The sequence below is a fragment of the Kogia breviceps genome, chromosome 14 (assembly GCF_026419965.1).
Source record: "Kogia breviceps isolate mKogBre1 chromosome 14, mKogBre1 haplotype 1, whole genome shotgun sequence".
Lineage (NCBI taxonomy): Eukaryota > Metazoa > Chordata > Mammalia > Artiodactyla > Physeteridae > Kogia > Kogia breviceps.
This window is the reverse complement of record NC_081323.1, coordinates 21,866,545-21,878,624: the sequence shown is the minus strand read 5'-3', so window position 1 is coordinate 21,878,624 and position 12,080 is coordinate 21,866,545. Positions and strand designations below refer to the sequence as shown.

General features: G+C 51.0%; 1 protein-coding gene across 8 annotated transcripts in view; it reads left to right on the top strand.

Moving 5' to 3' along the window:
• The window catches only part of MANBAL (mannosidase beta like), a 32,509-nt gene extending 25,762 nt beyond the window's left edge, over positions 1-6,747 (top strand). For all 8 annotated transcript variants that reach the window (XM_059038113.2, XM_067012309.1, XM_059038112.2 and 5 more), the window contains one exon: positions 1,776-6,747. In XM_059038113.2, the coding sequence (XP_058894096.1) occupies positions 1,776-1,883 (108 nt within the window). In that variant the 3' untranslated portion in view covers positions 1,884-6,747. The remainder of the gene's footprint in view (positions 1-1,775) is intronic.
• Positions 6,748-12,080: the final 5,333 nt, after the last annotated feature.

Sequence of the window (12,080 nt, the reverse complement as noted above, 5' to 3'; positions counted from 1 at the left end):
CTAACTTTTTACTTGTCTTTCTTTCTTTTCTTTCTTTCTTTTTTTTTTTTTTGCCAAGTTACAAAAACAGTATCAGCACAAGGGGACAGGCTGGGGAAGTCCAGAGCACAATCAGAGACCTGGCCAGGGGAGGGGCCGGTCCCCTGGTTATCTTGGGAAGATCCCCCATGGGTGCCTGGGACTGGGCTGGGCCTTTACACCTGGTGTCTCAGCTGGCAGGCGGGCAGGGTGGAGAGCAGACAATGATGGCCAATAAGAGGGAGCTGACAGACCTTTGGACTGGGCCTTAGGTGGGGACCCTAAGGTGGGGACCGCCCCCCCCACAACCATGGTCCTGCCTCTTCTGTCTGACGAGACTCGAGGCTGGGGCCAGGGGCTGACAGTGAGCAGGGAAGGACAGAGAGTAAAGCAAGCTGGCAGCTTGGAGCTGGCCAATTAAACACGAAGAAATACTTTTCTAGAAACAGCGTGCTCCCTCCTCGTATTCTTAGTCTGCTATTTGTTTTCCCATTTTTAATAAAAGAACACAAGTACCGAAAACATTTCCTTACTATTAGTGATGGGGACAGTGGGGGCAGGGGGCAGGGCACCTGAATAAAGGGGCAGCCACTGCTCAGCCCGTTTCTTCCATGAGGGGGTTCGGGGCCAGTGTCACTGTATGTTTAAAGTTTTCAAGGAAAGCAAGGACTCCAGATTGAATGGGAAATCTCACAGTTGGCTCAAATTCTTAAAAATAAACACTGCAGGCCAAGTGAAGTCTGCCTGTGGGCCGGACGAGGCCTGTGGACGGTGGTTCATGTTCTCTGGGCTAGATGGGACTCGATGTTAACATCCCGCCTGGCCGTGGCACAGTGTGACTTATCACCCAGGGAGGAGGGGACACCCGACGGGACTGAGGCCACTCCAGAGTCTCCTCTGACATGAGCCTGTGAGGCTGTGACCGGCCGAGTCCCTTCCCCAGAGTCCACTTCCTTTATCAGTTCAGTGAAGGCCAGGGCTGGCTCTGTGGTTTTGAACCTTTTTTCAGCAGCAAAACCTTTGTTTAAACCAAATCTTACACGGAACAAATCACAATGTACGTGACAGATAAAAACCAGAGCTGCCCCAGATGTAGGGAGAGTCTGGAGTTCTGCCCTGAGGCTGCCCTCTGCCCTTTCCCACAGGGCACCTCTGCCAGGCGCCACAGAACTCTGTGTGGTGGCCGCCCGGCCGCGCTTTCCACCCTCCCCTGCCCTGGCATCTGTGCTTGAATGGGCGGAGGAGAGTAGCAGGGCCGGTAGGAGCAGCAAGCCACAGTAGGTCTGCCCAGAGCCGGCTCCCTGCCCGCATTCTTCCCAGTCCCTGCCCACGGTGGCCCGCCGGCCGCGGGGTGCATTTGCACTTACTGGGGGCTTTCCATGCATTTTTGCCTCCTCACATCAGCCCTCCAAGTTGTGCACCACTGTTTCCATATCACAGGTGGGTAAGCCAAGACTCAGAAAGGGGAAGGGAGTTGTCCACAAGGTCACTTGACTGGAACTCGGGGAGCCTCGATTCCCCCAGTACGGTGAGACTCCAAGGCTGCCTCTTCCCCTCGGGCCTCCTCCCTTATCCTTCACCTGCTCCCCAGGGACAGTCCCCAAACATGTGGATCCTGGGGCCTGGCAGGGACGGTTTCCATCCCTTGTGTCTCTGCGGCACGCTTCCGTTTGCAAAGTCCCCTCAGACGTGATCTCATTTGGCTGGTGTCAGGCTTGATTTGTCTAAGCAGGACTCTCCTTTCTGTCACCACACAGGAGGCAGAACCATCTGAGCCCCGAAGTGCGGAGGTGACGAGAAAGCCCAAGGCCACTGCTCCTTCTGCAAACAAGAGACCCAAGAAGGAGGCCAAGAAGAAGCGGTAGAAGAGGCGGCCTGTGGAGCCCAGTGGGCGGGCAAGGGCGTTGGGGGCAGCCCCCCTGGGGCTCAACGTTCTGTTCCCTCACTTTTTCCTGGGCTCAGGGTCTGAGGTGGCTGGGACGCCCTCTGACCACAGAGATCTGGACAGTCACGATAGTTCCCAGGCCCCGGTGGGCAGACCACCACTTCCTCTTCCTTCTGCTTCCATGATGGTTTAGGGCCAAGGGGACTAAAACACCCTGTGAGCAGAGACTGTCTTGGAAGTCTCTTCAGAAGTTGGGTCAGCTCACAGAGTTGCATTTTCTTACTGAATCCTGTGTCCTGCCTTTAGTCACCCACGTTGTAGATTTACACTACATTTTCGAGTCATTATCTAATGTTGACAAGCCCCCTGCTCATCTCCCATTATCTGTGCCCCACAGATCAGATCTGTTAATCAGTCCCCTTTGTCTCTGCTTGTGCAGATGGAGCCGGGCCAGGCCTCCCCTGTTTGTTTAGGTCAAGGTGCCAGAGCCACTGCAGTGCTAGGGATCCTACTAGTGCAACAACCAGACCTGAAAGATGCCTGGAGTGAGAGCCAGTGGAAGACCCAGTCAGGGTGATGCCCCATCCTCCTCCAGCACATGAAAGGGATTTGGCTGAATGAGTGTGTTTTCTTGGGCCCAGACTTCCTGAGCATCTGAAATGGGGGAGGCCATTTCAATCAATCTCAGACCACCCTCTTCAGCCCATCACAGCACACTCAGCGTGTACCTTTTGGCTTCTGTCTGTGCCCTCTCCCACACCCCCCAGTTCTTTCAGGCTCTGACCGGTGAGGAAAAGTCATTTGGGGAAGTAAACGTTAATAAACGGCCCCACACGCTGAGCCGCCTGTGTGTTACCTGCGCTGAGGGGGAGCGCTGGTCCCTCCCCTACGAGGTGCGGGAAGGGTGCACCCCCAGAGAAGTGGGACAGTGGGGCCGGGGATGGCCGGAGCGGGGGCCGTCTGGTCAGAGCAACTCCGAGACAAATTTTAGGAAGGGTCCAGCCAACTGCTTCGTGTGGCCCTTAGTCACTGGAAATGTGGTAAACATCCGTGCGTGTGTCACAGTTTCCACCGGGGCCGGGCCCCTCTCAGTCCCTGGTTCCTGCTGCCTGAGGAAGACGCTGCTTGTCTTCAAAGCAGCTTGAGGAAAACTGAGTTGGAGGCCTTACGTGGCATGGGGTGGGTCACACAGGTCCTGTCACGTGCCCTGAATCAGCCACCAAGGAGAAGCCTCGATCTCTGGTACCTCTGAAAGCCTGGCTGGTTTACAGTTTGCCGAACACTTTCCCAAATGTTGTCACAACTGATGAGGTGGAACTTAAGGGATGAGCGTGTGTCATCTCCCTTTTAGAGACAGGAGACTGAAGTCCTGACGACTTGAGAATGCCAGAACTCGGACTTGGGCCCAGTCCTTGGCCCTTTTTTCGACATTTAACAAACATTCAGTGAGTGTCAGCAGACTGGTGCTGTGAGGGGCCAGCCTGCCATGGAGGGCCTGGCAGGATCCAGCACCCTAGGTTTCAGGAGGAGCCCGGGGACTGGAGTGCCTGCACAGCAAAGGGCCAGGCACAGCCAGATCCTAGCGGAAGGGGCTTCTGCTGAGTGTTTCTGTTCTCAGACGTTTACTCAGAGTCTCTTAGATGTCTTATGCCACTCTAGGGCAGGGGGTGCAGAAATAAGGAGGCCTCCCAGAAGCCCAAAGTGAGCCTGGCCCAGTGGGAGACTGCGACATGTACACAGCTTGGGTGTGGAGAGCTGTCCAGCGAGGAAGCAGTGGGTGGTGCTGTGGGAGCTGGGTGGGGGTCCCCAGCTTGGCCTTGAGGCAGGCAGCACAGCCTCCTGGCAGAGTAGAGTAACTGAGCTGAGTCTTAAGGGCCCAGCTGGAGTTGAGACCGGAGGGGAATTATGCTGGGAGAGTAGGGGCCAGACCTCTAGAGCAGACCCGTCCAGCTTCCGTGAGGGGAGACAGCTCTGGAATCACAGGAGCAGGGCCGCCTCAGTATGTCTGACTCCCTTAAATTGTCTCCTGTAGAGGTTGTTTGCCAGAGAACAGCCCTAGGAAAGTAAAGGTGGTCACCCTCTGCTCCGCCAACCCCTCACTCCACACTTGCTTTGGACAGAGTTTGCAGCATTTGGCACTCCTGGCTTCCAGGACCCCACCCTCGCCTGGTTTTCCTCCTACATCACTGGTTCCTCCTCATCAAAGGGGGCCCAGTCTCAGTCCTTGATCTCTCTGCCCGCACTCCCTGGGAGATCTCATCCAGGCTCATGGCTTTAAATACCACCAACATGCCTATGCCTCCCAAAGAAATCCCACCAGACCCCTCTCCTAAACTCCAGACTCATATATATCTGACTTCCTACTCGGTATCTCCATTTGGATACCCAACAGGCATCTCAAAGTAAAGTCCTGCCACCAGCAGCCCCAAGTCTGATTTTTGTGGTCTTCCCCTTCTTTTTTTTTTTTTTTTTTTTTTTGCGGTACGCGGGCCTCTCACTGTTGTGGCCTCTCCCGTTGCGGAGCACAGGCTCCGGATGCACAGGCTCAGCGGCCATGGCTCATGGGCCCAGCTGCTCCGCGGTATGTGGGATCTTCCCGGACCGGGGCACGAACCCGTGTCCCCTGCATCGGCAGGCGGATTCTCAACCACTGCGCCACCAGGGAAGTCCTTCCCCTTCTTTTTAAAAAAAATTTATTTATTTTTGGCTGCATTGGGTCTTCGTTGCTGCATGTGAACTTTTCTCTAGTTGCGGCGAGTGGAGGCTACTCTTCATCGTGCGCGGGCTTCTCATTGCTGTGGCTTCTCTTGTTGCGGAGCACGGGCTCTAGGCATGCGAGCTGCAGTAATTGTGGCACGTGGGCTCTAGAGCGCAGGCTCAGTAGTTGTGGTGCATGGGCTTAGTTGCTCCGCGGCATGTGGGATCTTCCCAGACCAGGGATTGAACTCATGTCCTCTGCATTGGCAGGCGGATTCTTAACCACTGCACCACCAGGGACGTCCCAGGTCTTCTCCTTCTTAAAGGGCATCTTAATCCTTTCAGTTGTTAGGCCAAAAGCCTTGGAGTCATCCTTGACTCCCCTCTTTCTGTGACACTCCACTTTTGATCCTTAAGTGGTTCCTTGCAACTTGACCTTCAAAATCCAGAATGAGACCCATCTTACCACTTCTCTCTACTACCATGGTCCAGCCACCATCATCTCATGGATATTGCAGCAGCCTGCTCATGGTTAGTCTGTTCTAGACACAGCAGCCAGGGGCATCCTTAAAACCCATAAGATCACATCCCTCACCTGATCCCATCTCACTCAGGTAAAGGTCAAAGTCTTCACTGGGACCCATAAAGGCCTGTAAGAGCCATTTTACCTTCTTCACCTGTCTGATCTCGTGAGAGACCACTCCACACCTTGCCTACTCTACTGCATCCTCATTGATCTCCATCTTCCTCAGGCAAGTCTGGCAAGCCCTGCCTCAGAGCCTTTGAACTTGCTGTCCTTTAGATACTGTGCCTCATGTGGTGGACAGAATAATGGCTTCCTCAAAGATGTCTGCATCCTAATCCCCAGGACCTGTGACTGTGTCACCTTACATGGCAAAAGGGACTTTGCAGGTGTGATTAAGGATTTTGAGATGGGGAGATTATTTTGGATTATCCAGGTGGGCCCAGCATAATCCCAAGGGTCTTTATAAGGAAAAGAGGGAGGGAGGAAAGTCAAAGAGAAGGAGATGTGGTAAGGGAGACGGAGGTTGGAATGATGTGGGTCCATGAGCCTCTAGAAGTGGCAAAGGCAAAGCATGAGCTCACCCCTGGAGCCTCCAGAAGAAAGCAGCTCCGCCAACACCTTGATTTCAGCCCAGTGAGACCCATTTTGGACTCCTGACCTCAAGAAACGTGAAATAATACTACATTTGTGTTGTTTTAAGCCTCCAAGTTTGCAGTAATTCGCTACGGCAGCAAGAGGAAATGAAAACACCTCACCGCCCTCAGAACATCACTCAGGGAAACCTCTGGCCACCCAGTTTGACATTCTAACCTTTCGGGACTTCCCTGGTGGTCCGGTGGTCTGCTCCCAGTGCAGGGGGGCCCGGGTTCGATCCCTGGTCAGGGGACTAGATCCCACATGCGGCAACTAAGACCTGGCACAGCCAAGTTAATAAATCTTAAAAAAATTACTAAATAAAATTCTAAACTTTCCCCAAAACTTCTTATCCCTCACCCTTTATTTTTTCTCCTTAGTATTTACCACCATTTAACATATGTATTTTACTTACTTTGTTGTCTTATACCCCAACTGGAATGTTAACTCCAAGAAGAAAGGAATTTTATTGCTGTTGTTGCTTATAGATGAATCCCTGAGGCTAGAAAATTGCGTGGCACATAGCAGCTGCTCAGTAAATATCTGCAGCACAGGTGATAGTAGGAGAAGCTGGCCTGCCCTGACAATACAGCTTAGAGAATAAACATTACGTGTGCCCAGACACTTTACACGTCTGATATCAGTACATCCTCACAACAGCTCCACGAGGTTGTAGCATTAGCACCCACATTCTAAGATGAGGACGTGGAGGTGCCTGGAATTGAACTCGGGCAGGCTGACTCCAGGGCCCACTCTCAGGGTCATGCCGCTCCTTTCCTCCCTGGAATTCTCAAAGCGGGGAGGGGGTTCTCTGGAAAAGAAGAGCTTGGGCCCAGGTGCTGGGGGCTTTACTAACCAGAGGACGAAATCATTCATGGTAAAATTATGCTCATTAATGAGGAAGAGACTGCAGGGTGAAGTGTTTGCTTTTTTAATCTTATTGAGGTGAAATTCACATAAATAAAATTAACCATGTTAAAGTATACAATTCCGTGGCATTTAAAACATTTATTAGTGTTGTGCAACCACCATCTCCATCTAGTTCCAAACCATTTTTGTCGCCCCAAGATAAAACCCCATGCCCATTAAGCAGTTTCTCCACAGCCCCAGGCAACTACCAATTCACTACCTGTCTCTAGGGAGATTTACCTGTTCTGGATATTTGGTATAATTGGAATCACACAGTACATGACCTTTTACGTCTGACTTCTTTCACTTAGCGTGATGCTTCTGACGTTCATCCATGTTGTAGCATGTATCAGCACTTCATTCCTTTTTATGGCTGAATAAAAGGCAACTTGAAGGAAATTTTGGATCCAGACAGTCTCATTTTGAATCTGGATCTCAAGGAGATGTAGCTGTGTGGTGTTGGGCAAAAGAATTCACATCTTTGATGTTCAGAGTCCACCAAATAGAGATCATACAACAACGTTGCAGGGCTATTGTAAAAATGTATATACTGTGTGTATATAAGGTACCCTGGAGCATAGCAGACAGTTTATGTAAATGGCAGCAGTGAAAATGATTATTCAGTCAGGGACAAGTTTATCATTAAAACATTCTGACCTCAAGTCAGCCATGATCTTGCCCCCCAACTCGTTTGTTGGAAGACAAAACGAGTCCTCAGCCCCCCAGTCCTGGGAAACCCAAGTCAACGGGAGGGTTCCAGGGCTGAGCTCATGTTTGATTTTGTATTTGTAGAGCTCTTTACATTTCTAGTAGATTTTGTCATCAGTTTTTCCCTTCCTTATATGTTCAACAGTCCTTCAAATCATGGAGGTTGAAAGCTCCGTGGCAACGAAGGGGAGAGGAACTACCTTTAAAAACTTCTAAGTAAGCACATGACAGGAATTCATTAGTCATGGGGCAATGCAAATTAATAACACAGTGTGATACCAGAATGACTAAAATTGAAAAGACTGACCACACCAAATATTGGGCAGGGTATGGAGTGACTGGAATGCTCATACATCACTGGTGGAAGTGTAAAATGGTACCACCACTTTAGAAGACCATTTGGGAGTTTCTTTAAACAGTGCAATATATATCTACCCTATGACCCAGCATTCCACTCCTAGGTATTTACCCAAGAGAAAAGAAAATATTTGTCCTTGAAAATCTTGACTAAATTCTAGCTAGAAGGTTCATAGCAGCTTTCCTCACAATAGGCAAAAACTGGACGTAGCCCAGATGCTCATCAACAGTAGAGTGGTTAAGCTGTAGTGCATTTATACGATGAAATACTGCACACCATAAAGGACGCATCCCACTCATACACACGATAATATGAATGAATTTCAAAACTGTTATGTTGAGGGAAAGAAGCCAGACATACCCACAAACACACAAATAGAGTATATACTGTCTGGTTCTATTCATATGGAATTCTAAAACAGACAAAACTAACCTGTGGTGATAGAGATCAGATCAATGGTTTCTGGGAGAGGAATTGCCTAGGAAGGGGCATGAGAAAATTTTCTGGGGTGATTGAAATGTCCTGTATCTTGATATGCAATCATCAAAATTGAATGCTTAAGATCCGAGCATTTCGCTATGTGTAAATCACACCTTAATAAATTTTCTTGTGGGCCTAGCACTAAGCTATGTGCTTTGTACACGTTATTTAACTTGTCAGCAATTCCCGTAGGTAGATGTTATTGTCTCTGCTTTACAGATGAGAAAATTGAGGCTCAGGATTTTAAGTAACTTGCCTCAGAACACACAGCTAGAAAAATGAGATTAGAACCCAGGTAGTATGACCCCAAAGCCCATGCCTCTGGGGTCTCCTCTTCTCCCTCTACCCTTTCTCTGCCCTATTATTTTACAGATGGGGAAACTGAGTCCCAGAGAGGAGACTTAGCTCTTTGGCATCAGAATCAAACGAGAAACCAAATTTCTGGAACTTTCTTAGTGCGTCACGCATCCTCACTTGGGCAAAGTGGTCAATTTCACTCCCAATTCTGCCCAGCGGGGGCTTGGGAGCGAAAAGTACAATTTTTAAAGAGTTGAGTATAACATTCATATTGTAAGAGACCCACTCTCAGGGCATAGAGATTCTGTGACTTCAAAATGAGAGATCGAGGTCTCCATCTGTCTTTGCACTGCTGGAGTAGTTCCCGTGGTTTTCTGTGAGTGGTGGAAGCTCACCATTCACTCTCCCTGCAGTTAAGCCCTGCTCCCCCTTAGGTCCCCTTACCAGACTCACCTGTTACCTCCCTCCATGTCTTCTTGGGTTGCAAGATGTCCACACTCTCCAACACATGCAGCAAGCTCCCCTCTGCTTAATTTAAGAGCAGCAAGCATGAGTTTCTCATCTTCCCCTTGACAGAGTTCTGGAATGGATTAGCACCGAGAACAACAAAAACAGCCAATCTGATTTGGTTTTAACCCACAAACAATCAGTCAACCCTAAGAGCGGCTGTTGTCAGGTTCAGTCCATTGTGCTGTTTATGAAGCAATGTTGTCCTTGGTGTTTGTTAAGGTTACCACCTTGCATTTTGGGAGAATTTGGCTCAAACCATGATAGTTTCCTCCCCCCAAAACTTCAATCTCTAGGAGGAAAAATGTATATGTCCCAGCTTGGTTTCTGTCCACTAAAGAGAAACTTCATCTTGAAATTTCTTTGTCTCCTCTTTAAAAGTTGCAGAATGTATTTCATGGTCTGCCTTTTCTCTGGACCTGGCAAATGGTGCCGTGAATGAATCACCCTGCTTCTTGGGAATGTTTTGCTCCAAGAGCTCAAGGGGGTACAACAAGATGATAAACAGCCTCTTAAGTGATCCCTCCTTCCCCCACTGTGGCGCCTGGGGCCTGTGATTTCATAGAACTGGACCGTGGCTGAGCTTTCAGAGACTGCTGCATCCAGCCTGGTTTTGCAGATGAGGAAACCTAAACTTTAGCATTTCCGGGAGGGGAGCCATGGAACAGGGCCAAGGCCATCTGAGTGTGATTCATCCGCTCTGATCGCCAGCCCGTGGATTGTGCCTTCATTGCTCTGAGCTTCAGCTTCATCCTCTGGAAAATGAGGGTGGGAAGCCTGATGTCCCTTTTGGTTTCCTATCATTCAGGGTCACTGTGCATCTACACAGCTGCTTGGTAGAGATGCTTAACCTGAAATGTAGTTCTCTGCCCGGGAGCCAGAGAAGGATCAAGACCTGTGCAACAATCAGTTCAGTTCAGTTCAGATGAGATCCACTCAACAAACACACCCACACCTTCGCTCTTTCCAGACCCTGAGCTGGGCACTGGGGACACCAAGATGGATCAGATGTGGCCTCTGCCTTCAATCTGTGGGGCCAGATGGACACACAGACCATCCGATAGACTGTGGCAAACCTGGTGATGTTATGCCTGAGGGGCTTTGGGGATGGAGGAGAGTCAAGGAAGGCTTCCAGGGGGAGGTGACAATGCCAGAGGATTAACATCTGGTGGCACTGATGAAGGAGGAGATGACCAACGGAATGAGGCATTAGGCAAGCCCCTTCCCCACTGTGGGCCTAAGTCTCCCCAGAGCACTCTTGCGGGGAATGGCTAACTCAGCTGAGGGTCGTGGTCACCCCACTCTGGATTTCTGAGGTGGGGAAAGTGTTGATGTTCGTTTCTGAGCATGGAGGGCACCTGGTCCAGCAGCCAGGAGAAACTTCTTGTTCTGGCATTTGAGGCCTTGGCCCTCCTGGTCTCCTACAGGCCCACAGCCCCCGGGGAGCATCAGGGCGCCACGCCCTACAGACCTCTCGGCTCCGACCAAGTCCCGGTTTGTGTGGGAACGGCCGGGGTTGAGAGAGGTGAAAGTGAGTCACTCTTGCCTCCCCTGACCCCATGCACTGTCTTCAGTCCACTGGAGAATTGCTGCAGGCGGGAGAGAGCTCTCCGTGCTAACACAGGACTGAGGCACACCGCTGGCTGGACGATATCAAAAAGGAAGGTATTCTGAGGTCTCCATCTCTCGGGCAAATGGCTGGAGTCCCTGAACCCAGATGACCAGGGAAGCATCCCAGGACCCTCAGATCCCTGTTAGCTGCTCCCGTCTCTCTCTGCCCTTCCCAGCCAGGCTTAGTGCTGGAAAGTGTGGGAACACTTGCTCTGTCCACCTCCTCCCCTCCCATTCCTTCCTGACCTCTTGTGATCCAGCCATCCCCAACCCGACTCCTCGGCCACCGTGCTGCCCAGGGGCAGCTCTAGCTGCTCTGTGGCTCAATACCCTGGAGACTTTGTTGTCCCTGCCTTCTCTTATGTGACCCCTGGTGACATCAGGCTGACCCAGGAGAACCCCCTTCCAGGAAGCCCAGAACTCCCTTCGGAGGCCTCCTCCTGCAGTCTTTTTTTTTTTTTTTTTTTTGCGGTATGCGGGCCTCTCACTGTTGTGGCCTCTCCCATTGCGGAGCACAGGCTCCGGACGCGCAGGCCTAGCAGCCATGGCTCACGGGCTTAGTCGCTCCGCGGCATGTGGGATCTTCCCGGACCAGGGCACGAACCCGTGACCCCTGCATCGGCAGGCGGATTCTCAACCACTGCGCCACCAGGGAAGCCCCCTGCAGTCTTTTAGATGTGAGCACTCCTTGGGGCTCTGCCTGGCTTTCTTCTCATCCTGTATACAACATCCTACTCCAAGCTTCAGTTTCCTCATCAGTGAAATGGGCATAATAATGGCACCTATTCTGAGGGCTTGATGAAGGGATTAAATGTGTCTGATGCAAACTGTGTTCGATAAGTATTGGCTGAAGTATTAAGTTTTTCAACATTACCATGGATACCGAAAAGGTTTCTCCAACATAATTCAGCCAAAACTGAACTCGTGACTTTTTGCCCTCAGCGGGCTCCTACCCATCTCAGCAAATGGCAACTCCCTCCACTCAAACCAAAAGCCTGGGAATTAATCTCGATTCCGCCCTCTGTGTGCGCCCACGCTCCCGATCCAAGCAAGGACGGTGGGTGCTTCCTTCAAATGCACTTGAATCATGCTCTCCCCGCCACCTCCCCTGCCTGGGCTAGGCCTCCTTCATCCCCTCCTGGAGGTGTCCCAGCCTCCTTGCTGACCTCCCTGCTTCTACCTGCCCCCCTTTAATCTCCCTCCAGGCAGCTGCCAGAGGGATATTTCAAAAACATACATCAAATTTTGTCGCCCCTCTTGCTTAACATCTACAGGCTTCCCAGTGCATTTAAGTAAAGTTCAAGGCTCTCACCACAGCCCAGGAGGCTCCAGGCCCTGCTCCAGGCTCCAGCTTCACCTCCCACTATTCTCTCCCGCCACTGCCCCCACCGCACCACTCTTCCACCCAGACAAGCCTGTTCTCACCTCAGAACTTTTGCCTGAAAGTTCTT